This window comes from Haemaphysalis longicornis, unplaced genomic scaffold (genome assembly GCF_048455015.1).
Source record: "Haemaphysalis longicornis isolate Haplotype H1 unplaced genomic scaffold, Haemaphysalis longicornis Haplotype H1 scaffold_7, whole genome shotgun sequence".
NCBI classification, from domain to species: domain Eukaryota; kingdom Metazoa; phylum Arthropoda; class Arachnida; order Ixodida; family Ixodidae; genus Haemaphysalis; species Haemaphysalis longicornis.
The window spans coordinates 59196894-59224135 of NW_027526422.1; the positions used below are offsets into that span (position 1 = coordinate 59196894).

Sequence of the window (27242 nt, forward strand, 5' to 3'; positions counted from 1 at the left end):
GTACGCTGTGGTTTGTTGCGAGAAGAGCGAAATCTTCTTACGAAGCTTTCTATTATGACCCTGGCGCTTCTATCTGCGGTTAATTCCATGGCGCGTCTACCATATGCGGATGAGCTTTGCGTCGTCAATTGAGGTTCGGGTAGGATGTGGCTACAGTCTGTGTGTGAGCTTTACCTTCATGAATCAGGTCTTTTATCCATTCCACGAAGGGTTGGTGAGGGCCTGATGACCAAATTAGGTGGGATTTCCGAAATGAATGTCCGACAAATGAACTATGTACATGCTGTAAGACCAATAAATATCTCACATGTAACGGGGCGCCGAATCGGATTATCACAGTCCAATCGTCCTCACATTATTATAGTCCACGTAAAAAAATATATGAGAAATTATTCCGCCGTCTCTTAAGTTACGATAATCCAGAGAGGGGTCACTAAGAGATATAAGCAGGGATTTAAAGGGGCCCTTGGAATGATTTCAAAGTGGTTTTGTTTGTGTCAGAAATCAATAGATTTGTAGAAGCAAATCCAAAAAAAGTAAGCATATTCGCTCACGATAACAAAAGTTATAACCCCGACGACACAGAACTATTTGTTGGCTAGGTGGCTTGCGATGACGCAGAAGGCCGACGTCGTCCGAGGCGGAACACCCATTTCATGGTTGGCCGCCTGGAATTCGCTTCTATGTCGGCGATTTTTGACGGCAATTTTTGACGATTTTGACGGCAATTTTTGACCCTCCCGTGTTTTTGTTTCTTGCGTGTCGGTGTCACTTCGTCTGGAGGGGTCAGGTTCGCGAACCCTTCGCACAATAAGGAAATTCCTTCAGCATTCAACTGTTCCTGTGAAGGCCCCTTCTACTTTTGTGTTTGCCGATTCCTATGAAAGAGGGATCAACATTTTTTTAAAGATAGCTTCCCAGCCCTTACGGACTCTGAGCAGGAGGTACAGAGTCGACTTTGCATGCGGGAGAGTTACAGTGAACGGTAAATTACTTTTACCGTCGCTACATAGTGATACGCTGACTAAAATTTCTAGCGACTGTAATAGCGAGCCCCCCCCCCCCCTTGCGCCGCGAAATGTACGCTCCCGTCTTGATTAGATTACCGTAAAGCTCTCACACGACTCCCACCCCCGAAACAGAGCCCACCCCCATTTACGGGCGAAGTATTTCATTTACTGAAAGAGCCCAAATATCGCCCACCCGCTTTATCGATGACTTTAGCGCCGCTGAGGAACAAAATAAACGCGAATCAACTATTCATGTGTTGATGCGGTCCTTCCCGCCCTCGACCGAAAGTTCGCCCGTCTCGAGTTTCTTCTTGATATCTCCGCAGTTTTGGTTGGCGGGACGGCCACCTTCTCGTAGTTCGCGCATCGCAGGCGTCAACCGCAGAATGTACATGTTTGAACCCGCAACCTGTACCATCACCAGGAGACCAATGGGTCACCCGTTACTTACAAAGCTCTTAGGTTGCTCGTGCATCAACCTTTCGTTCCGATTCAGTGGCTACAGAGGGTTTGGCTTTGCATCCGTGTTCACCATTATATGGCGCTCCTGTAATTCGGCATTATTTCCACGCAGAGTCTTCGTAACTGTTTCTAAATGAGAAGGGGGAGGGGGCTCGAGACGATAGATGATGATGATGGTGTTTGTGGTAGTGGGGATGAGAATGATACTTTCAAACCTTTCCGAGGCCGATAAATTTTCTGAAGCTTAAAACCAATATTTGTTCGTACAGCTTTTCTATAGTCAGATGTTATGCACGCCACCCTTCGGTTTTTTTTTTTTTTTTTTCATTTTGTGGTTCTGGAAGCCACAGTGCTTTTTCGGCGCCCTACTCGATTTTCCCACACGCAAATCAGTTCTTCCAACAGACTTGGAAGAAGTCGGCTTTACTAACTGAATCTTTATTCAAACACCCTTTCTTTTAAATAGTATCTTTGTATCCACTCCAAATATGGTACATAGTCGCTTGTTTTGGAACCATGACTTGAGTAATCTTCCAAGACCAGGGGAGTTGAACCCCATCGTTTTGACACAGTGGGGGGCTCGAGCACCCCCTCACCCTGCTATTCCGCCGCCCCTGTTTCCACGCATAACTGTTGTGGAAACGATACTTCAGACGTCTGGTGAACCAGTTACAGCCGGTGGGTTGCTTTCCGGCGGCGTAGTGGGGTCATCGCCTCCGTGAGGTGTGGTGGAGGGCGTCGTGGAAGTTTGTGGCGAGGCTACCTCGACGACAATAACAGAAGGACATGAAGAGCACTTGCTGCCGCCCTCTTGCTTTCCTGGCGTCGGTGGTGCTGAAATTCAAAATACACGATGCAGATGAGACCTCCATCGCCTTAGTGCGCTCCGCTCAAAACTCCAACGTACTGGCATTATTGAGAGAAATTGTGACTACCGTTACAGTTACCGGTGTCACATTGGTGAAAACGCGGGCCTTACAAAGTATCGTGGCGTTTTAATTAATTTATCCTTCGCGATACATTACATGGCTCTCGCTGAAAGCTACCTGAAAAATGAGAAATGTTCCTTGCGCTTCGATACATTACGCAAAAATGTCAGTGAAGTCTCTGAAGAAGCAAGCCACGCTTACCGCAGACACAGACTAGAAAAACTTTAGTCGTGGTATTACTTTGGTCGACGGAAACATTAGTTTCCATCCGCGCCGGCCTTGCCAGCTCCTTTTGGCACAGCTCTAACTGGAATCGAAAGTTACGTCATGACGTCAGTTGCACTACTGTTACTCAACGTAGCGTCCTCCCCATTTCACAAACGTGCAGTCTGCAAAAGGTATAGGGTAAGGAGGGAAGGCCCACGTATTGTTTATTATAGTGTCACTTCTCCCGATAAACACCGGGTGACTCTGAGAAAGAAATTCCTCCAAAAGCAAGAAGCAGCCCGGTGCAATAAGCAATAGCGAATCCAAGTAAACGACGGCACGAAATGGGCTAAATGTGCATGCGAACGTTTGATAATCGTCAAGGCAGTCATGAGACTTCGAAGGTTGGAGGAATCACCCCCGTGTATGCATTTAGTTTACACGTCAAAATTCCTGGTTACAAGAAAGGCAGTGCATTTTAGCAGTATTGCATAATAAACGATTTAATGGCTAATTCGAAGTGTCGAAGCGGCCACAACAAATATTGTAGGTTTTTAATGTGGCGCGTGTGATGCGAGCGTAGTGATAGGGTGCTCTCTTTTTGCGTCTGACCCTTGAAATCAACAAAAGAGGGGCCGGAGGAGGACGTTGAAAAAAACCGCCTGTGTGCATCGTGCACGCGTCCACATTTCAGACTGAATCCACGCCTTCGGATGCTTTCCCACACCTTCGGAAGGCGTGGGTTCGGTCCCCGGCCAGGACGAATGTTTACGTTCACTCTATCCTAACATAAAATAAGAAAGGTTAACTCCAGGAACAATATTAATAAATGGAAAAATTACAGTAATGATAATCCTCTATACTTTCCTTGGTTTACTCTAAAGTGCTGGCTTGCTCTACTTATTTTTCCCACGTTTTACCTGCCTCTCGGACCCCTTTTGGCCAACGTGACTTGCTTTTACAAAAAAAAAAAGTTTTACAACAACAACAAGCTTAACTAATATCTTAAGTAATCCGAATGTATACCTGCACGGTGTGATGATCAAAGCCACTGGGAAGGGATCGCAGTTGCTTCATTCTTGGCAGAATCCACAATTTCAGCTTTTAGGCCGACAGTGGTTCGAGTTACGCGAAAGCAAAAGAGGGGAGCGGAAGGAAGAGGGACGTGGCTCACCTGTCACAAATTTGAACAAGACGAAAGACAGCAGGGTCAGCACGATGACGAGGAAGAAGAACAGCAACGCCAGCACGAGCCTGGCTTGCCTGCGGAAAAACAAAAAAAATGGCCGGTTATCTGCTTCCTTTTCTGCAAATGTTGTCACAACCTTTTGCCACTCGAGCCGCGTAACACTCTCTGCTTGCTACATCGTAGATTCCTCACGCAGTTCACCTTCTCTCTCACTCCTCTGATGCTAGACGCAATAGATTTTTTTTCAATTCAAATTTCCCGCGTCCCCACTGCTCGCGCGCCATCTTTGAAAACTCGATCTATTTTTATCTCACCGATGGTATTTATATAGTAAAATCAAGCACAGTGAATGCTGCTAGTGACAGGTAAATGTACTACGTGTTGGTTCGGATAAACGTTAATGTCCTTCGGCAGAACAATATTGACAGTTTGAAGAGGTTTGGTCTCTATATTTTTCTTGCACAAGCATTCTATGTTTAGAGGATCGAAGGAGCTTCGCATCGGTTGTGGTTGAAGGATCAAACTCTTGCGGAAATCAACCCCAGAGCTCTGACACAACGCTATTATCGAGTTCCTTAAGTCCCCAGGGGCCCGTCGATACCCAACCCGATGCCGTAAGTGTGTCGGGTACCGCGGGGTCGCAGCGCAGCGCAAGAGAAAGTACCAGCGTGGCAGGCTTTCAGAATCGAACTGCCTGTGCCGTGCTGGCGCACCAAGCACGCGCCGCTCGTTTCTTTATTCTCATCTTTCATAGCCGGCGCCAAGGCGCCGGATAAGAGCGCCAACCAGAGGGCGCTACAAGTGCATTGTTTGGCACCTTTTTCACCTTGCACCTCAGGTCCGGCATAAGCCGCACCACTACGACCTGAACACTCATGTCGTACCAGCTGGCGAGTGCGCCATCGTGCAGTGTCTCTCAAGGAGCCCACCTGTCATCACACAGCGGCTCGGAGGATGAAGAGATGGAAACCCGTGACAACCAAGACACTACACCACCTTCAGAGGAAGATGCAACAGCTACTGCGCCCTGGATTCTCGTCGCCCGCCGCGCGAAGCGCCGCCGAGACCAGCGACTCCTTACCGCTCAACAGCGGTTGGCCCAAACGCAGAGGAGCCCGCCCTTCGCCAAAGACGGCCCGCATCTCGTAGGCCCCGACAGCCGCAACTCCCTGCAGAAGATCTGAAGCCACATTTAGGCCACGAAATGGTCTCCGCCTTGCCAGGGTGAGCCCAGAAAAATTACTAATGGCTATAGCCACTGAAGTAAAGCTGCCAGTTGGAGCATTCAACATCAAGATGCCGTTGACGGGGACCAAACGGTCCCTATCGCGAGCACCCCTTGTGAAACTACAGCTGTGAACCTAAGCAAGAGCAATAAATTAACAATTGATGGGAACTCCTACGAGGTTGCGTCATACGCTCCATCTCCAGACAATTTCTGCAAAGGGGTTATTCATAACATCGACCTTGATGCAACCCCTGACACAGTCCTTAAACACATTGAGAATCCAAGTTATAAAGTTCTAACATGTAGAAAGCTTGGGAACACGGAAACCACGGTTATCACATCCTGCGGCAAACGCGTTCCTTATTATGTCAACTACAGTGGTGTCCCGGTTCGCTGCTACCTCTGCAAAGGAACGGTATCTTATTGCTGCAAATGCAACGAAACTGGTCACAGAGAGGATGTTTGCCCACAACCCCCTAAAACGCTGAGGTGCGGAAAATGTGGGCTCTCTTTAACAACGGAACCACATGAGTGCCCCCCCCCCCCCCCGTGCATCTGTGGGGGGCACCCAGCAGACGGCCGACAAGTCTTGCGCTAAAAGCTACCGGCGGCCTGTGAATCGTACAAAGCCTCAGCTGCATCAGCAGCAGTCCTCCCGACAGGCCCGCTCTCCGTTTCCTGAACTCCGTGGTGGTCGTTCACGCTTCCGTCAATCTCGCTCATCAACAAGGCGCAACGCCAGTCAGAGAAGGGAGCATCTCGAAGCATCGTTCCGGATCCACAATGATGACTTCACCAAGGAAGCGGACGCCCTGCCGCGGGAGAACTCCAAGTGAAGGCTGATCGAGGTCCTATTCCAGCCGGTCAACGCTTCTTTTCAAGAACAAGCAAAGTGCCTGGCAGGTTCCAACCCATTCATCATTGTGGGTGACTTTAACGCTGCTCCCTCTGAATGGCGATACACGTACGTCACCAAACGGGGCAAAGAACTGTCGAAAATAATGGATGAGGAAAACCTCACTCTTCTCACGGAGCCAAGTGCCCCAACTCGTATAGGCATGAGCACCGCCCAGGATACTAGCCCTGACCTTACGCTCCTTGCACACGCCCCAAATGACTCCTGAGCAATACGGGGGACAACCTCGGGAGTGATCACAGGATACTACAGTCGAAAATCCTAGGGCCTCAGTTTCATACAGTCATCGGGGTAGCAAAACTTACTGATTGGCCTGCACTTCACTCTCATAGAAGAGGTGAAGCAGAAGAAAAAAAATTACACTATCTTCCCGTGTGGAACCCTGATGAGGATTCGAAGCATCATGGGGGTTCCGTGTGGTTCCATTGTGTGACCGTTATGTTGAGTGATCTGGTGTTTAGTAGCGCCAGAGTGAATTCTGCGTCCGGGTCTACACCGGTGGCAAAGGCACAAGTACTATTGTGTGACGGTGAGTAGGCGGTGGTTCTCGAGGCGCCGAAACTCGTCCATCATGTTCTTGTCGATGTTGTCGTCTCTGGGGTAGAAGCGGTAGTCTCCGTCAGCGTTGGTGAGGTAAAGGTTGTTAACTTTGGTGCACCGGCTGAGAGCAACGTACACGCCCTCCTCTTCGCAGCTTTGTCTTCTTCTCCTTCTTCTTCTTCAGTGGTTCCCATACGGGAAGATGACGACGGTGGTTGAACGCGAAGCTATCTCGTGATGGATTCTTTGGTTGGCCAATCCCTAGGGGCATCCTGCCGCAATCTTCATCAGAGGCGCTGCGGACGGTGCGAGAGCAACGTACACGCCCTCCTCTTCGCAGCTTTGTCTTCTTCTTCTTCTTCAGTGGTTCCCATACGGGAAGATGACGACGGTGGTTGAACGCGAAGCTATCTCGTGATGGATTTTTTGGTTGGCCAATCCCTAGGGGCATCCTGCCGCAATCTTCATCAGAGGCGCTGCGGACGGTGCGAGAGCAACGTACACGTCCTCCTCTTCGCAGCTTTGTCTCCTTCTCCTTCTTCTTCTTCAGCGGTTCCCCTACAGGAAGATGATGATGGTGGTTGAACGCGAGTCTATCTCGTGATGGACTCTTTGGTTGGCCAATTCCTAGGGGCATCCTGCCACAATCATCATCAGCGGCGCTGCGGACGGGGCACGGACGCGGGACATCCCCCGAGCAAGAGATGCTTCGCATCTAAAAATAGAAGACATCATTCACTGGGCGAAGACACTCGTGGAAGAAATCACGCACCATACGAAGAAACTCAGCCTCTCCGATGACATTCCAGCGGTCGATTCACACATCCTTAATTTATGGGAGTCAAGGCGCAGCGTTCTTCGCACATGGAAGGTGCAAAGGCACAACAAGAGACTATGAAAACGAATAGCACTGCTGAACAAAGAGGCGTCAGCGTACGCGGCCGAGCTCTGTAGGCAGAACTGGCTTCAGATGTGCGATGCTCTGCAAGGAAGACTAAGTACATCCAAGACGTGAAACATCCTCCGCTACCTCATCGACACTACTAACAGTCGCAGTGAAACAAGTAAGACGATGCAAGCCATCATTCACCAATTTCCTGGCATTCCAGATATTTTCCGCCTACGCCCAGGGTGCAGCTACCAGAGTACGGGGGACGTCCCAATGCAGATCTCGATAGCCTAATAACATCAGCCGAAGTGAGGGCGGCTTTGCTTTAGGTCCGCAGGAACACATCCCCTGGCATGGACCGTGTGTCGAACAATGCCCTAACAAACCTGGACGACGGCTCCGTGGAGGATTTGACCCCCTACATGAAAGAGTGTTAGGAGAAAGGGGCGGTGCTACCCGCCTAGAAAGAAGCCGAGATTCGTCTCCTTCCAAAACCGGGCAAAACACCTTGCACGGATAACCTTCTCCCTATCTCCCTCACTTCGTGCATCGGAAAGCTTATGGAACACGTCGTTCTTAAAGGAGCCATGAAGAGAAAATACAACTTCGTGTAATTTGAAAGAACTAGGAATCAGTATCTCACTCAGCACCATTACAGCCCCAAAAGATGTTTTTTAACGAAAAAAGAGCAAGAAGTATTTAAAAACTTTGAAATTTTGCACTACAGTGACGTGTTCTAAGCAAGAATGACGTCATACAGGCCAAAAATAAAACAATTTTCAGTGCGTTAACTGCACGTTAGCATTCAAGTGATGCGGTCAAATGGAACTAGAGGCCCCATTACACACGTCCAGTCATGTGTCGTCGCGACATGTCAGTTAGGCGGCCGCCAATCGCCAAACAAGGTTCTGTGACGTCATAGAAAATTTGCGGGAAATTGGCTAGGGACGTCACGACTGCTTCACATGATTTTTTAATATATCCGTTAATTGTTCGAAGATTGCGATGATATTGGTATCATTGTTATCGGGACTAAGCCGTTTTTCTAATAAACACAACTTGTATTTTGTCTTCATGGCTCTTTTAACCGTGTACAAAGGTTTGTTGAAACGACGGACCAAATGCCTCACTCGTTCTTCAGGTTATGCCCGCACCTCTCAGCTCAGGACGTACTACTGCAGCTGAAGAAGGACATTATTGAGGCAGCCAGTCGCACCACACCCAAAGTGATCCCGCCTTTAGACTTGAAGGATGCGTTCGACAATGTAACACACGAATCAATCCTCACAAATCTTGGCAACCTGGGTTGCGGGGGAAAGACGTACTGCTTCATCAAGAATTTCCTGTCCGATAGAACTGTGATCATTCAAATTGGTGACATCCAGTCTTCCTCTATAAAGTGTGGCAGTCGTGGTACACCACAAGGGGCAGTGCTATCGCCTCTACTTTTAAAAATAGCCATGATAGGCCTTCCCCGACAATTAGAGAAAATACCGAACATTAAGCATACCCTCTGTGCGGACGATATAATGATTTGGATTGCCAAAGGTTCTCCCGGAGTTATGCAAGACAGCTTACAAACGGCAGCGGACGTCGTTCGTACCTACGCCTGCCGATGTGGTTTAACTTGTGCTCCGCAGAAGTCAGAACTCATAATAGTACAAAAATGCCGCCGGGACCCTTCAGACAGCATCAAAATTTGGCTCGACGGCATACTCATCAAACCGACATCCTCAATCAAGGTATTAGGAATGATGTACCAGGAAAACTACAAAAAAAAAACCCTGCTTTTCAACAGGCTTCAAGAAACCACGGCTCAATGTGCGGATGCTGTGTAGGAGAGCGAACAGGAGCAATGGACTAAAATTAAATGACATGGTCCGTCTTGTGCTGGCCTTTGTTGTCTCCAGAATCGTTTACGGGGCTCCTTATGCAGTTTTGGGGGAATCGGAGCGCGAAAAGCTAGACGTACTTCTTAGAAAGGCATACAAACAAGCCCTGGCACTTCCTGTGAGGACCTCTACGCTACGACTCACGACTTTGGTACTGCATAACACCATCTAAGAGCTCAGAAAGGCCCAGCTAGCGGCGCAGAAATTAAGATTCTGCGCAAGCCCAACGGGTAGGGAAACGCTAACTAAGCTTGGTTACACGGCGCCGCACATCACGGAAAACGCAGTGGACATCCCGCCTGAACTCAGGACCAGAATTCTTGTCCGTCCAATACACCGGAGCATCCCCTCAACATCATGAGGGAAGACGCATAGCAAGAGCTACTGCCCTAGAAAAACAGTACGGAGGACAAGACCACGTCGTCTATACAGACGCGGCGGAATGCGCGAGGTACGGGGTAAGATCGGCGGCCGTTACCTCCACCACCGACCTCCTTTCCAGTCGGACGCTTCGGTCTTTTAATACCCAGCAGGCTGAAGAGACGGCTATCGCCCTTGCCCTCTCCGAGACAAAGGCCAAAGCAATTATTACGGACAGCTAAGCCGCCTGCCGAGAACACCAAGCAGGTAGGATTTCAAGACAAGCGCTTCGGGTTCTCCTTCAACGACCACCACAGAAGCAGGTCAGAATCATTTGGACCCCGGCCCACTCTGCTCCTCCCGGCAACCAGACGGCACACGTCCTTGCCCGAGAACTCGCCCACCGGGCACTGCAAGAAGAGTACGAGCGAACCTGGAAACCGCTCCTCACATACGCCGACGTCACCCAACATTACCGACTAGCGAGACAACTCTATCCACCAGTCACCGATCAGGCCGCTAAAAAACAGGAAGTCATCCTGAGGCAACTGCAAACTAATACGCACCCACACCCAACAAGACTACACGCCAACCATCCTACTCTAGGCACACTCTACCATATTGTCTGGGAATATACCAACTAAACCCAGGTCTTGTCCCCATCCCAAACCCCTCATGCGAGCAGTGGGAGAGTGCGCTGGCCAGCTCCCGCCCTGAAGCGCAGCTTTTGCTAACGGAAAGGGCGAAGACAGCCGGCCGTACCAACGGAATCTTGAACTGAAGACCCCGACCGCAAATATGCTCACTTCAACTGTGATTAAAGTTTCTCTCTCTCTCTCTCTCTCTCTCTCTCTCTCTCTCTCTCTCTCTCTCTCTCTCTCTCTCTCTCTCTCTCTCTCTCTCTCTCTCTCTCTCTCTCAACTTTCAGAGTGTAGACAGAGACAGGCTGACAAAAATTTTGGCATTTAGGGCCCCTCCAAAAAACTACAGTCTCTGAAACAAGATTTAGGAGAATCCGGGTGACAAAGATTGCAAAGTTCGAAGACTCCTGGCGTGAATTGGGAAGGGGGCCAAAATTCTCGCAACCCACGCCCGGTACAGAAGCAGGATTCTAACAGGTTCTCTTCGATTTAGAGTCTGCAACATTACCGCGGAGTCCCCGAGTTGAAGTCCGGCATTCGTTTTTAATGTATATTTCTGCGGCGTGGGCAATCCTCGGACTACCCGCGGGCTATATCTGCGCTGAGTTCGAGACTTTAAATAAAGGCCTCAGTAAGTTATCCGGTCGAATTGTCTTTTGGAGAGGCTTCACGAGGAGGCTGATCCAGGAATTCATGGTGCGCTTGATACCGTGCTTGGGTCAAAGTATTTCAAGCGAAGTTTATATTGCTACGGTTGCATTCATATTTCATATCTACAAACGAAACGTCACGCGTGTTTGAAGGGGCAGGTGTTGAAAAACGAACGGCGTCATCTCTGGGATATTATAAGCCCTGTGGTAACCATAAAAGCCGTGCGGTATTCGAAACATTGATTTGAACATCAAGCTTATACATCTCATCGCTTGGATATGTCTTTCGAGCAGATTAGTTAATAACGGGAACCATTCTAAAGATGTAGATGATGTAGACCGTTTGAGAAGTTTGCCTTACAAAAGGCGCCATTCTTCTGTATTCTCAGAAGACAACGCGCCTCTGCAGTAGCCTGTTCTAGCACGCGTAAAGCGTACATTGTAGACTGGGGAATGAAGCACTTAGGAAAAAGGAGGCGTTGGTGTTATAATTAAATTTTACCGAAATGTAATTGTAGAATTGAAACACTCTCTTGTAAGTGGAGCTGTAAACTATCTAACGACCATCCGTCTGCGTCTCCAAAAAGCAACCCTTCTGTTGCTTTGTACCACCTGCACGGCGTAGTCTGCGGCATGCGCAAATGGCTCCGAGTGTTTGTGTCACAGTAAAGTGAAAAACTAACAGCTCTATATGTGATTTTCCTCTAAGCTGTGCCGTGTACAATGCTTCTTTTGCTGTATTGTTTAATACTTACATGTCCACAGCATCTAAAAAGAAACAGGAGTAGATAGCGCATATGCATTAGGGTATTACATCAGTACACGGCACTGACCCGACAACATTCAAGCCCCCTATGCGGCTTAACTTCGTAGAAAACACGCTATGTCCTAATCGCCGACCAAGCTGTCCTCGCAGAGTCTCTTGTCGAAAATTTTTGTACTAGCACTTGGGACGCCTCCATCAATTTTCTGCAAGCAAATTATGTCATTTTCCTTTCGTGCTTCCTTTCATCCTCATTTCTTCATTACCATGCTCAAATTATTCATGCGGACCTCACGACATGTCCCTAACACGCGTCTCTAAATTAAAAGCTTCGACGCGCTTTCTAGGTGCACCTTTAGCCAGCTACAGACGTCGAGCTGTCGGGGTGTTAGGTATACATGAACTCGCAAACCAAAGGCACTTGTTTGAGATCCTTCCCCAGACCTAAATTGACCGAATTTTTTTTTGCAACTGAGTCAGTAACTTAACCTCGCTTACATGAGCTTCACTGAGAAATTTGGCTTCACTACGAACATTCTTTGGTGTTTTTCATTATTTGAGCCGTAAGCAGACCCTCAGTGAGCTTGCTCAAGAAGGGTGATATGACCCCCTCTTTCCCGGCCTATACACCTGAGGCGGTAAAACCAAAGACCCAGCTAAACAATATACGCTTTCATGTTTTTTTCTTGCATAAATGAATACCTCAAGCAGTGGGAAATTGGTATACATAAATGCGGGAGGATTAGCTGCCCGGCAAAAAAAGCAAAAAGAAAGTTCAATACCTCTTCGTCTTTGTAAGTCAAGAGTTGGCATGCGGACAGTTGTATACATAGTCGTATCCCGGGCTGAAAATGAAGACACAGTTACAAATTTTATATTGAAACGTGCTTACACGTTACTCATTTGGGTTCCACTTTGCAGGTTACGCATGTGGTAACACATCAGCGTTTCGTAGAACACGAAGACCATACTGATGTTCCGCGTTTTAAAACAAAAGAACCGCGCTCGCTTTAGAGAACGCCAGCATGCGAAGCAAAGTTTACAAAACTGTGGAAAGAACCAATGTTAGTACGTTGAGGCATGAGAAAATGAAACAAGTTAAAGCAGTTCCACTCAATTGGAAAGCAGTCAAGTGCGGAGCAGGGATTCATCAGGGGGGCTGCGGCGCCATTGTCCTTTTTTTGCTGCTATCCCCCACGCTCTTCCCCGCCTTGTGTCACTGCTATCTTAAAGAATTGGACAGATGTCTTTTCAATGCACTTCAGCAATTCAATTTTATTGTCTTCGCAGTGCTTTGGGTACGGAGCGAGTTCCCTTTAAGGTTGTTCAATGCACCAAAAGTCTTCAAAAAAAAAATGCCCGCTGCTATGTTAAGATTCATTAGCGCCGGAAGTTGTACTAGCCCCGCTGTGAGCTAAACAGACAGACAGCTGACGGGACTGCCGCCTGTTTAGTGCTCCAACAACATCGTAAAGCTATATGGCTAGCCTAGCAACAAGTTATTCAGACACATCGACACCTACCATCAGTAGTCGTCAGTGTTCCAAATAGGGTTATGCAGGGAGATTGGTTATAATAACTTCAGCGGATATTCCCAAAAACTTTCGCCGATAGAACAAGAATGCCGCAGACCCGCCCTGCAAAAGTCGATGTCCAGCGAAGCTTTTGTGATTAGAAGAGTATTGGTTTGGACGAGGTGGTACATAGCGAAGTATGGAAGTGCATCCCAAGACGAGGGATAGAAACACTGAAGACGACACACCGACCGCCCTGCGTGTCGTGTTCAGTGTTTCTGTGCCTCGTCTTGGGCTGCGCTTCGATATTTTGTTTTGTACTTAACCACTACACATGCGGATGCGGAAGGATATGAAGTGTTCCTCGTCGTCTCGGGGGCTTATCACTTGCGCTCGCCTTCTCTAGTGGCACAACCTGGCGCATGCGCTCTCCCTCGAATGACGTCAACCTCCCTTTTCGCGAGCAGATGCAAACCTAGTCTTTAGCAGAACACATAGGGAGTCCCAGTTCTCACAGGCGCCTTGGCATCAATTGTGCGGTTTCGGTGCTTGTTTTTTTAACTCTATGCTGAACTTTATGCTGTATGGCTGATTGCAAGGAAGCATTCCGCTGGTATTCTCTTGCAGCAGATGCTGATTGGTTCCTAGAAGCCGAGCATGTGCTTGGCGTCTTGGTCGAGAACTGATGGGTGCTGCCTGAGGTTTTTGTGAAGTTTTCCGAGCAACGAGAGGCAAGCAGTGTCGCTGTGAAATATATGTAAGCGCATATGTGCGGGGAATATGCGCTAAAAGAAAAAAATATTTGGCTGCCGATTGCAATAGTTCCTAATGCGAAATTTGAGTGCAGAATGAACTGCAGTCTTCTCGGCGGTGGTGCTTAGCTTCTGATTCTCACAAGTGATCGCTTCATCAGCGAACGCATGACGGCCACACTTCTCTTTCGTTATCTTGCAGCGCACTGCTGCCGCAGAGCATGTCTCGCGCGGCCTCGGCATACCGCCCTTCGTAACGCACTCTCGCCAAACTTCTGTCCTCCACTTTCCTGCTCGCTCTATCATGCCTATTTTCAGTGTCCTCTTTGCTCGCTTGGTTACAATGAGGCCGACAGTATTCGAAAACACAGGAGCGGGTGCTTAAGCGGGACTCACCTGATCACATTCCTATCGGGCTTGTTAAATCATGACCCATGGTCTTAGAAGCATCGTGTACCAATACGAAATGTTTTGCGTACACGTATAATTGTTCTTAACGGCCTATAGGCTGCTTTTGGAAATATACGACAGCTTTAATGAGATCAAAAGTAAACAAGAAACGCATTTTAGTTTGTCCAATTCTCACTATATGGCCCTACTTGTCTAGCAAGCAAGTGTATTATTTTTTATTTCAGTACAGAAGTGGCACATATATAAAATATACAAACAAGGCCGTTGTGAACGTGTATATGTATTTTCAAAGCTTTTTGTATCGTTGCACGATGGTTTTTAATTCCGTGGGTCATAAAGTTGTGATTCTCGTGGGAATGCTAACAGGTGAGTCCCCCTTAAGTGCTGCGCTCCAAAATCAGCTCAAATACCAAAAAACTTTCTAGTCAAAAGTACGCCGTGCGGAAACCTATCGTGAAAGCCTACTAAAACAACAAAGATACTTCGTAAAACGCGTGGAATTGTTGTACCATCCTCATCAGCTGAAGGTAGTTAGACCTGATGCCTCTGTGTTCCTAGGAATACCGTACACGCATACTTCCAAGTCTGATAGGGAGGACAAGGCACGCAAATCATTAAATAGCATCTAAGCGGAAACACTGCCCGAAATAAGGGAAATTGCGCATTAGTTTTTGAGTGTTTGGTCGTGGGAGTCATGTTATGTATAGAAACACAACAGTGAACGGCTACTCCTCTGTGCTGTTCTCATGGTGACGCACGCATCCCCACAGTGTGGTGCCTACAGCGTTGCCCGTAACTTCGGTGACGAAAGCGACCAGCCTACAAAAAGTTACTTTCTTAAGATTATCGTCGATTTCCTCAAGGATATGTAAACTAGACGGAACGTCTGAAGAAAACTAGTGCGTCGTGAAAGAGCCCAGATAAAAGTGGACTCACGAGAGCCGGGCCTCGATCGTGAAAGACTGTGAGACGATCGTGAGGACCGCGACCGAGTACTTCCGGAGCTTCGACCTGTTGAAAAGAACCGAAGTACCAATGGCATATCACGGAGAAAGAAAGACTGAGAGAGAGTTGTGAATGGATGGATAAACGGGCATGACAGATAGGGGTTGTTAAGGAGATGACGAAATGTTTTAGGGCGATATCGGGGCAGCCAAGGTTAACAGTATTTTTTTCTTCTGCTCTACAAAGCATCCCACGAAAGTAACCTATGTACTGTCGCGATATTTTTCTTGGCCATTTTTGTTGTCATCTCTTTATCTTTAGGACAATTCAAAAAAGCAATTCGTAGTACCACATCAGCTTCTCACAAACGTATACGTTCCACGCCAAATAACGGCATATTTTATTATAATCTGGGCAACCATTTCACCTTACCGCGCCGCTTTTGCCGGTGTCCGCTGTGCCCGCTCCATTTCCGTTCACTCGACCCGTCTGTACAACAAGAAAAGAAAAAAAAGTGAGATTTAGGGGAACAATTGGAGGGAGTATCTCACTGCTTTACGCATGCTCAAGTTATAGCTAGTTGTGGTTTTCTGCATGGCGCGAAGCAACGACCTAGCCGTAGCCTGCAGCATGCACCCCGTCGAGCAGCCAGCACAGTGCATAGGCGACGAGAGTGGCGGCGTCGGCGTTGAATGCAGCATGCGGCATCTCGCGCCGGCTTGCCTGCTAGCATACCATCTGCTTACACATCGCCTTACGATCCCTGGGGTTCAACTTCACCGCCTAGATACGAGTATTTAGCCACTGAATGTGAATATGTTGACAGAAATATGTTGACAGAAAAAATATTGCCGTTTTCAATACGAAAACGGAAATATACCAATTTTAAAACCGATCTTCAGTATCTAGCATGTAGGAAAATAAGTCATTTCACCCTTTCAACTCTGGCGTATGATTAAAGTACATTACGCAAAATTCCCCTAGCACATAGATAACAAAACCAAAACCACCAGTTTTCAGGGAAATAATTCTTCAATAATGCCTCTCATCAGCATCCTTCATTGAACGTTACAAAAAAGTAGGGCATCGCATTGAAGAGTAAGGTGACGTCAGTGTGACCCCAAGGACCGAAGTCCTAATTTGACGACCTGGCTGTAAATCTACAAATATTTGCCCTGCCAAAATAAATTTTTATCGGGGATACGTGCTTTCTAAAACTGAGAAAAACAAGCTAAAATCTGTCAAAATACAATACGCTGCTGAGCACGTGGTCGCGGGTTCGATTCCCGACCGCGGCGGTCGCTTTTATGATGGAGGCGAAAAGCAAAAACGCCCGTGTGTACGAGATTTCGGCGCACGTAAAGATCCCCAGGTGGTCAAAATTAATCCGGAGCCCTCCACTACGGCGCGCCTCATCGCCTGCGTTGCGTCGGCGCGTTAAACCTTACAATCAATCAATCAAATCAAAATACAATAAAAGTTTACTTAACTGATTAGCTGATTAGATTTTATGCCTGTAAACTGTATACTTGTATCGCAAGCTTAATTGTTCGCTTGCAAGCTCATAGGGATGAAAAGTTAAGGAAAGCACATAGAAATATTTATGCGTGAACTAAAATAAAAAAAAATCCGAGGCTCAAATGGTTTAATTGATTCCAACATTTTCAATGGAACAAAACAGACATGCAGAACTTAGCCTAGGGCTTTTAGCTTCTTTGGCAATACCATATTTTATGTGGGGCAACTTTCATTTAATGTAGTGACTACAACCTCAAGTGCTTCTTCATTGGTCTTTTTGTGGTATATTTTAAGACAAGGTGACATTAACGCATTTCTCTTAATAAACGTAACCGGGAGTTCTAGGGTCGTTCATGTCCGTTTTGTAAAAGAGATATAAGCCTTGTTTAGTAAACGGACCTTGCGTCGCTCTTTGCTACGTCACAATGTTCGCCAGCGTATGCATCCCACAGCGAAAAACAGTGTATTGTAAAATGCGGGCTTTGCTCTCCTCTTACCGTGCGGCTTGCGCTTGTCCCGTTTGCTCTCATGGAACTTATCTGGGGGGCAGAAATAGACAAGTAGAAATTTTGTATTGTGCGTTATGCTTGTACTGCGCTGTTATTAGGAATGTCTGCACACAAGCCCGATTTTAAACGAATTTTTTTTTTTTTTTGCGAGTCGGATGCACACAAGAAGGGGGCTCTGTTTATGTCTAAATGGCGAAACAATGGCGGCCAAGAACCGAGAACGTGAACAGATGGCCAGCGCCCTTCTTGTCCTTCCTACCTGCGTGTTTCACATCACACGGCTTTCCGCGGATGGTAAGAGATATTACGTCCTCACTACGTCCTCATAATTTCTGGGGACTTGGGACCTGCAGAGGACTCCTTTAAACCGTCCACAAGCATGACTTCTCAAACACGAAGACCATGTAGCATATGGTGACATGTAACCATTGAGTTCAGTAGCATTGCGTCTCCTCGGTGTACTTCTAGATGACATTCCATGCCCAGCTTGGCGATAGGATCATAATGCAGCTCCCTATCACAGTCGATAACACGATATCACTGTTCCTTGTGAGCAGAGTGATCACGATGCCGCTCCGTCAGAGCGCGCTGCATTGTACTTTTTGCTCGTTGACTCATCCGTCGATTTCTCCACACGGTGAGTGGTTCCAAACGGCCCAGCTGATGTTCCATTCGCCGAATGGCGGGACAGCTCCTGCCCTGTTACCCACCAGGAGACACAGTGGCGGGTCAGTATGGCAGTAGATTACAGCTACACGATGACGACAGTGAAACTTTGACACACATCCGGTTTTTGTCGTAATTTTGTAGGCCACTCCTGAGGTCTCGGTATTGACCACGGAGAAGTGAAAGGAAAATGTCAACGTTCGAGTGCGACCTAACTACTTTGTAACAGTGAGAAGGGGGCTTTGCCAGCTTGCGGGCATAAAACCTTTCAGTCTCACTCGAGACGCAAGCCTGCATAGTGTGAGCGTCGTTTACTATTTTGCAAGTGGTGACGCACGAGTGGACCATGTACAGATTACTAGCGCTTCGCCTTCATCTGTGCATAATCAGCAGCACTACCTCTTATGCCAGCTCTTTTTCATCTTCACTCCCCTACATAATCATTATCATGGTGTGTCGGCCATTCTAGCGTCTGAACTTCTACAATAGACGTCGCGCCGGACCTCTGTCGCTCAATAGTTTGAACTCTTTGTGGCCTAAAAAGTATTGGCTTGGCCTAGAAGCTTTTGACTAAGACTGTACGTACACGACTGTACACGGTTTTGTTTTTGCAAGGCATACGCGTGTTTCGTGGTAAAGCCAGGTAAAGCCGGGTCGACTTAGAATCGTGTGACTACGGTACCAGGACTCACTTTTATTTGACCTCCACTTAATGCGACTGCCAAAATTCACCCATAAGCTTGAATCTTTTTCTTGTGGTAATACTCTCGTTGCTGACTTTTACTTCTTTGTTCCGCCTTTGGACGATTCCGCGCGGAAGCTCGCGTATTTGCGAGCGTACAATCTGCATCAAGCCGGCCAGCACGGAGCAAATACATCGGTTGTGGTCCAGCGAAGCTTACAGAAAACTGCAAAGGTACATGTATACTGTCAGCAGTCTCGGTTATTCGAAGGTACGTTCTACAACCGATGATGCCAACCATACGTGCTGCACGGCGCCTGAAAACCAGTGCTTCTCACCTTTGCTACGCGATTGTGAGGACCGTGATCCGGACCGTGAATGGGATGGGCCTGCAAGTGCAGTGAATATCATCTGAGAAAACCGAATGTTTGGTTGTGTGGGAGCACGTGGGCTTTTACAGAGTGGCGTACGGGGGATCTAATTTGAGAAATCATCAAAATGTGTTCAGGCGGTTGATATAGCTTATTGGTTTTCGCTTACAAGTATTATACACACACATTCCTCGAAAACCTATCTCCAGATATTGACCTGACAAATATGTAAAAGGCCGAGTAGGATTTTTGAAATTATCCCTTAAGGATCTGAAACCAGGTAAGATTCTATATCAACGCCAGCCTAAAGTGCTGGACCTATTTTATAAAATTCTGGAATGACATTCCTAATACGGCGTAGCTCTATAAAGGTCCATTTTATTGGAACTTTCAAAAAAGTGAAAAAAAGACCAGCATTACAGATTGAGAGCTTCACAGCCTTCGCGAGAAAGTTGGCTTTGCCGCAAATGTTTTTCTGGATATAGTTCTTTTAGATGCAAAGCATCTCTTAGTCGACCCTCCGTCGTCCGGCGTCCGCAGCTCTCCCCCTCTCCACACCACTCTCTCCCCTCCCCCTCTCCACACCACCTGTGCGGTAGCGCGTGCCGCTCCTCCTCTCCACACCACCTGTGCGTAACGCGCGCTGCTCCTCCTCTCCCTTCTCCCCACCAGCTGTCCAATCACGCGCATGCGCACCGATCCTCCTCTCCACTCCCTCTGCTCTTCAAATAAACCCGGTCAGCGCTCCGCTCAGTTGCTTCTTCGGTACTGCGCCGTCCGATGACTGGAAATGGACGCCAAGGATTCCGTCACCGACCTGGCTGGCACACCTTCAACTAGCGCCAGCCAGCACACTGTCAGAACCGCGAGCACCTCCGAAGACAAGGCTGCACAGAGGAGAGCTCGCGACGCCGAACTTAAACGGCAACGTCGAGCAGCGGATTCCTCGCTTCAAGAACGAGAAGCCGCTTTGAAACGCCAGAGGCGAGTAGCTGATCCAGATTGCACGGCTTTGCATCCCATCAGGGTTCCCACGTGGGAAGATGGTGTAATTTTTTTTACGGGTGCCGTGCACGATAGCACTCTTGGGGTGAGGTGTGCAGTTTGTCTGTAAGTGTCTGAAATTTTATATAAAAAATTATACGTTATTCTGGTTCACTAACCACACTTTCTTTCTCATATGTGTAAAGCTTAGCAATGCCTATAAAATATTTTAAGGGTTTGTCCAAAATATTACTCAAACAGTCAAACTTGATCTTTGGGGCAAATTGGTGCTGTACGGTTACCTTAATATGGGCTATACCCGTTGTTGTACTAACACAGCCGAGCATTACCAGGTTCTACCGATATACTTCATAGCTAAAACAAGAACTTCAGGATGGCGTGTCTGCACAATCTCCCAACTCTTTCATTTCCTTTGGTTGTGAGATTGTGAAACATCATGAGATTCGCGACGTTACCAATCGCTTTTGTAAAAATTGATTGCTACATCGATCACTTGCTAGACAAAAATAATAATCTGGCAGTGTTATTTGAAAGGACGCAGAGTTACTGACCTCCCCCGTTCTCGCCTTTCCAAGGAACCCTATAATTCCGCGACGATCGCTGTAGATACCTTAAACCCCTAACCCATCGCGCCCACTAGCTGAAAGTTGTGATGTCGAAAAAAATCAGGGAAGATTGCACTCACGTGAAAGACTAGAATTGCGAAGCTGTCGTAGGTGAGCATTGACAGGCACAAAATTTAGTTTTAGTGTCATTGTGGTGTCGTGGTTCACATGAGCGGCATGGTATTTCAATGACCTTATGTTGAGCAGGGCCAGAGTGAGCACGACGTTTCGGTCGACTTTTTGCACGCTACACTGCAAGCATGTCTTATCGTCTCTAGCGGATGATTTGCACACCGAGCCTCAATCCGTGGCCTGGCCGGAATCAATGATTACCTATACAGCACGCTTATAGGCGTTTCGTAGTCAGCACAGCCGAGCAACACATGGCGCCATATAGGGGCCTGTTTGAAGCTATGTGCATGTGCATGTGACCCTCAATTTAATTGCTTAGAACCGTTTGATCTCGTAGTGTAGTAGTTCCGCTCCTGCGATGTGATCACCCTAAGACGGGTTCAAATCCAACTGCCGCTTTTTTTCTTTTTCAAGGGTTTGTCATACCTGAATATGAACATTTGTTATCGCGTATATAGTCTATTTATGACTTCTTTAGCATTATAAATGGGATTTAGGGTGTTTTCGTTGCCTTTTGGTCACTTTCAGCTTCTGCGTCTAGTGCGTTTTTGCGGGGTTTCCCCTTTTAGGCCGGTTGCGGCTATTTCTGTTGAATATTTTTCTACACCGTGGTTTCCAACCATTGCAGGCCCCTTTTGGCTGCTATTTATTTCAGTTCGGGTGGTTTTGCGCGCTTTAGGTACGTTTATGCTGTGATATAACCCCCATAAGCAAGCTCAGGTGACGGCTGGCTGTACTGACTAGGAAACGCATGTACGCCCCACAGCACCTTCGACATTCATGTCGCGGATCTTATACGACACAGAGCGCATGTGCACGACGGCGCGAGGACAAAGGAACGAAGGGTGTTCGCTGCGATGTATCTGTCTGGTTCCGAGCAAGTCTTGCCATGGTACCACGAATGCTGGAGTTTTTGTGTGGTCAACGTTGCCAGTCTCCCTAAGTTGACATGTCTGGCTTGACAAAGTGCGATCGAGGCACACAGCATATTCTGGAGTTTTTTGGCCAATATTGGCCAAACTCTTGAAGTGGGTATGCTTAGCATGACGAACATGCGCTCCAAGCACGCGTGCAAGAGCGCTCGGCATTTTATTTCTAACTACGGACACCATACACAAACGATTTACTGAACAGCTTTGCAGTGGTAACCTCAAATAACGCCTTAATCACCACGCTTCAATCCGGACAACGTCCTCCCTGGACGGTGAAGAATTAGCTATTGCGCTCGCCCTTACCCAAACCACCTCCGAGATTATATTGACCGATTCGCAAGCTGCCTGCCGCAGGCTCTTGTCGGGACGGGTGACCCCCGCCACATGCCGACTTCTGAAAGAACATCCGCCTGCCCATCGGGTGGACATTGTGTGGACTCCCGCCCACTCTGCACTGACGGGCAACAATTTTGCTCATCGACAGGCTCGAGACCTCACTCACCGAGCCGCTGAAACCGGGGCTGTTTCCGCACCTCTCCTCACCTACCAAGAAATGGCCCAATACTACCGAACCACGAGACAGACCTTCCCCAGTCTTCACACATCTTTGAACAAAAGCCAAGAAATCACACTCAGGCATACTCAAGGAAGCACTTTTCCCCACCCTATCCGTATGCATTTACTCTTTCCTACACAGTACTCTGATAAGTGTAAATTCTGCCAGGAACCAGGAACTTTGACACACATATTATTCGACTGCACAAATAACTCAGACCTTCCGCCCCTGAACCCGTCCCCTTCCCCTGAGCAGTGGGAGATACTGCTGTCCAGCTGTCGACCTGAGGACCAGCTCCTGCTTGTGACCAGGGCTACGGCAGCCTGGACATCACATCGGCTCCTGGACTGAGGAACCACTCTCACATTATTGCGTAATAAAGTTCCTCTCTCTATCTCTCTTTGCTGTTACCCGCCGCGGTGGCTCAGTGGCTAAGGCGTTGCGATGCTGTGCACGAGGTCGGGGGTTCAATTCCCGAACGCGGCGGCCGCTTTTCTGATGTAGGTGAAAAGCAAAAACGCCCGTGTGTCGGCGCATGTTAAAGATACCCAGGCGGTCAAAATTAATCCGTACCCCTTCACTACGGAGCGCCTCATCGCCTGCGTTGCGTCGGCGCGTTAAACACCACAATCAATCAAATCGAATCAAGCTTTGCAGTTAAAAAAAGGGCGCCTTGATGTCCGTTCAAGGACATAATTTATGAGTTGAAAAGGATACCTGTGCGCACACGTCTCCCGCTCCGAGTACCGGTTTTGCTGCCGGGAAACCCCCGAATTGGCTGCTCCCGCGCGCGTCCAAGATAGATACTGCTGGGCCGCGTCGGAAATGGGATTGCTCATACTCACATGTGTCTGCTGCTTCACATTACACATTTTTCCCGACAGCGACACATACAATATTAATGGGCGATGCCGTCCATGTGAGAAATACTTATTATCACCTCCGTTCGGAGGTATATATAGGCGGGAGCGCATACTGCCTGCCTCGCGTTAGACGTGTGGCTCCGATTTTAATTCGATGGCAACTGCAACGAAGCTGATTGGGACGACGTTACATAGGAGTACATGCCGCGCTGTGACGGTATCCATTGCGCGGCCAACAATAACATTCATGCGGTGTAGAGGAAAAAGGATGCAACTCCTCACCACTGCTGTGCTGCCGTGGTGACTTGGTCTTGGATTTGGAGGGCGATGACTTGTTCTTGGATTTCGAGCGCGATGACTTGGTGTTGGTCTTCGAGCGCGTCAAGTTGGTGTTGGATTGCAGGTGTGATGAACCTGGCAATATATATGGGAGATCAAAGGATGGTTAAAATGCGTTCGAAAATTACGAAAATGTTATACAGTTGTTTCCCGAATTTAGCGAATTAATGGACCTAACAAAGTTTTTCAATGAAAAACTTTTCAAAAGTTTTTCATTCTCCAACGCTGCTATAGTCGGTAGCGTCACTTCATACCTGGATTAATACAATCTTCTTACCACCCTGACGCAAAGTACGTTCAACAACGAGAATTGCAAAAGACGTACGCGACAATATATGCCTGTGCTGCATTCTTGCAGTTTCGGGTTTCCGTTGTCCTCAAAAGGAAAAAGAATGGGGCGTGTTGGTTTATCGTTACATAGAAAAAACGCGCAATAAAATACAGAGGACGAGGTGTAGACAGAACAAGTTCTTTTAGCACTTGTCCTCTCCACGCGCCGTCCTCTGTTTTTTTTCTGGGCTTGTTTTCTGTGTGTCCGTGTATTCTGTTGCACTCATAAAGATGATTGTGCCCGTCTGTCTGTCTGTCTGTCTGTCGGTCTGTCGAGAGAGAGAGAGAGAGAGAGAGAGAGAGAGAGAGAGAGAGAGAGAGAGAGAGAGAGAGAGAGAGAGAGAGAGAGAGAGAGAGAGAGAGAGAGAGAATAAACTTTATTTAATGAGAGGAGTCAAGCGGGCGGTTTCCTCAGTTCAGGACCCCGTTGGAGCGTCCAGCCGCCTCAGCCCGGTGGATAAGCCGAAGCTGCTTTTCGAGGCTAGAGCTGGCCAGCACTTCCTCCCCCTGCTCAATCGAGGGATAAGATATCGGGGAAAGTGAGGGGTTAAGCTGGCACTCCCACACCATGTTTTACAAGGTGCAGGGCGCATTGCAGAATTGGCACTGTGAGTAGTATATTGTTGGCCAGAATGAGTGGAGCTTGGTCGGGTGGGGGAACGTGTTGGTTTGGAGGAGACGCCAGGAGCGCACCTCTCCACGCGTCGTCCTCTGTTTTTTTTTTCTGGGCCTGCTTTCTGTGTGTCCGTGTATTCTGTTGCACTCATAAAGATGATTGTGCCCGTCTGTCTGTCTGTCCGTCTGTCTAGAACTCTGCCTGCCTGTGTGTCTGTCCGTCTGCCTGTCTGTCTGTTTGTCCGACCATTCACTAAGCTCGCGCCTCGGTTGACTATCTAAAGCACCTATTTGGTTGATATCTGCCCAGGCTTTTCAAAACAAAATAAAATCATCACTCCAGCTGGGTTTGCATACGAAGTTTACCTAATGCACCGGCGAAAAGAAACAAAAACAAAGAGGAGAGCCGACTAAAGCAACTACATTCCCCTACATAATCACCAGCATGATGGGTGGGCCATTCTATGGTGTGAACGTCTGCAATAAAGGTCGCGCTGGACCTCTGTCTCTCAATAGTTTTAACTCGTTTTGGCCTAAAAAGTATTGGCTTGGCCTAGAAACTTTTGACTAAGACTACACGTAGATGACTGCACAAGGTTTTGTTTTTGCGAGGCATACGTCATGTTTCGTGGAACTGTACGTACACGACTGTACAAGGTTTTGTTTGTGCAAGGCATACGTCGTGTTTCGTGGTAAATGGGGGTCGGCTTAGAATCGTATGACTATGGTACCAGGACTCGCTTTTATTTGACCTCCATCCAATACGACCCCCAAAATTCACCCATTAAGGTTGAATCTTTTTCTTGTGGTAATACATTCGTTGCTGAGTTTTACTTCTTTGTTCCGCCTTTGGATGGTGCGCGCGGAAGCGCGCGCGTTTCCGAGCGTATACAATCTGCATCAAGCGGGCCAGAACGGAGGCAAATACTTCAGTTGTGGTCCAGGAACCTTGCAGAAAACTGTAGAGGTACAGGGCTACTGTCAGCAGTCTCGCTTATTCGAAGAGACGTTATACGACCGATGATTCCAAGCATATACGTGTAGCACGGCGCCTGAAAACCAGTGCTTCTCACCTTCGCTACGCGATTGTGAGGACCGTGATCCGGACCTTGAATGGGATGGGCCTGCAAGTGCAGTGAATATCATCTGAGAAAACCAAATGTTTGGTTGTGTCGGAGCACGTGGGCTTTAACAGAGCGACGTACGCAGGATCTCATTTGAAAAATCATCAAAATGTGTTTAGCCGGTTGATATAGCTTATTGGTTTTTGCTTATAAGTTTTACCCATATACATTCCTCGAAAACCTACCTCAAGATATGGACCTGACATACATGGAAAAGGACCAGTAGGATTTCTGAAATTACCACTCTAAGGATGTAAACCCAGGTAAGAGTCTCTATCAACGCCAGCCTACAGTGCTGTACCTGAACTTTTAAAATTCTAGAATGATATTCGAATTACGGCGTAGCTATATAAAGGGTAACTTTATTTACACTTTCCAAAAAGTGAAAAAAAGGCTGCCATTACAGCTGGAGAGCTTCACAGACGTCGTGAGAAAGTTGGCTTTACCGCAAAATTTTTTTCTTGCTACTTTTTTTTACGGGCGCCGTGCACGATAGCGCTTTTGAGGTGAGGAGGTGCATGTTGTCTGTAAAGGGCTCAAATTATATATAAAATTATACGTTGTTCTGGTTCACTAACCACACTTTTTTCTGATACGTGCAAAGCTTAGCAATGTCGATAGAAATATTCTAGGGTTTGTCCAAAATATTAGTCAAGCAGTCGAATATGATCTTTGGGACAACTTGCACAGTACGGCTAAGTTAATATGGGTTATACCCGTTGTTATACTAACACAGCTAAGCGTTGCCAGGTAGTACCGATATACTTCAAAGCTAAGACAAGAACTTCAGGACAGAGTGTCTGCACAATCTCCCAACTCTTTCATTTCCTTTGGGTAAACATCATGAGATTGGCCACGTTACTAATCGCTGTTGTAACAATTGATTTGAAAACTTTACAAGCATGCTACATCGATCACTTGCTAGACAAAAATAATAATCTGGCCGTGTTATCTGAAAGGACGCAGAGTTACTGACCTCCCCCGTTCTCGCCTTTCCAAGTCCCCCTATAATTTCCCGACGATCGCTGTAGATACCTTAAACGGCTAACCCATCGCGCCGACTAGCTGAAAGTTGTGATTGCGAAAAAAATCAGGGAAGATTGCACTCACGTGAAAGACTAGAATTGCGAAGCTGTCGTAGGTGAGCATTGACAGGCACAAAATTTAGTTTTATTATCATTGTGGTGTCGTGGTTCACATCAGCGGCATGGTTTTTCAATGACCTTTATTGAGCAGGGCCAGAGTGAGCACGACGTTTTGGTCGACTTTTTGCACGCTACACTGCAAGCATGTCTTATCGTCTGTAGCGCATGCTTTGCACGCCGAGCCTCTATCAGTAGCCAGGCCGGAATCAATGATCGCCTACAGCAGCTTCGACATTAAAGTCGCGGCTCTTATACGACACAGAGCGCATGCGCATGACGGTGCGAGGACGAACGAACCAAGGGGGCGCGCTACGATGTATCTGTCTGGTTCCGAGCAAGTCTTGCCATGGTAGCGCGAACGCTGGAGTTTTTGTGTGGTCAATGTTGCCAATCTCCCTAAGTTGACATGCCTGGCTTGAGCAAGTGCGCTCGAGGCACACGGCGAATGCTGGAGTTTTTTTTTTTTTTTTTGTCCAATATTGGCGAATCTCCCGAAGGGGGTAGGCTTAGCTTGACGAACGTTCTCTCCAAGCACGCGTGCTAGAGCGCTCG

The 27242-nt window shown here is 47.6% G+C and overlaps 1 protein-coding gene across 2 annotated transcripts; it reads right to left on the minus strand.

Annotated features, from left to right (window-relative positions):
• Positions 1-1968: 1968 nt before the first annotated feature.
• On the minus strand, positions 1969-25551 carry LOC144144354 (uncharacterized). Of its 2 annotated transcripts, XM_077675768.1 has the most exons (7): positions 25495-25551; positions 23420-23551; positions 19012-19062; positions 15731-15787; positions 15290-15364; positions 3783-3871; positions 1969-2306 (listed from the first exon to the last, which is right to left on the minus strand). In XM_077675768.1, exons 4-7 carry the CDS (start codon positions 15766-15768, stop codon positions 2122-2124), a joined length of 387 nt encoding a protein of 128 aa, XP_077531894.1. In that variant the 5' UTR covers positions 15769-15787; positions 19012-19062; positions 23420-23551; positions 25495-25551; the 3' UTR covers positions 1969-2121. The 2 variants fall into 2 exon arrangements, 1 of the variants encoding a protein (XP_077531894.1); XR_013317225.1 differs by lacking the exons at positions 19012-19062; positions 23420-23551; positions 25495-25551 and adding an exon at positions 12459-12521 and having other exon boundaries at positions 2260-2306; positions 15731-15789.
• Positions 25552-27242: the final 1691 nt, after the last annotated feature.

Excerpts from the sequence above, each read along its gene's own strand:
- LOC144144354 (XM_077675768.1), bottom strand. The coding sequence starts at position 15,768 with ATGGAGCGGGCACAGCGGACACCGGCAAAAGCGGCGCG. Across the intron at positions 15,365-15,730 it reads ACACCGGCAAAAGCGGCGCG|GTCGAAGCTCCGGAAGTACT; the intron begins GTAAGGTGAAAT and ends TCTTTTCAACAG. Across the intron at positions 2,307-3,782 it reads CTTGTTCAAATTTGTGACAG|CACCACCGACGCCAGGAAAG; the intron begins GTGAGCCACGTC and ends TTTGAATTTCAG.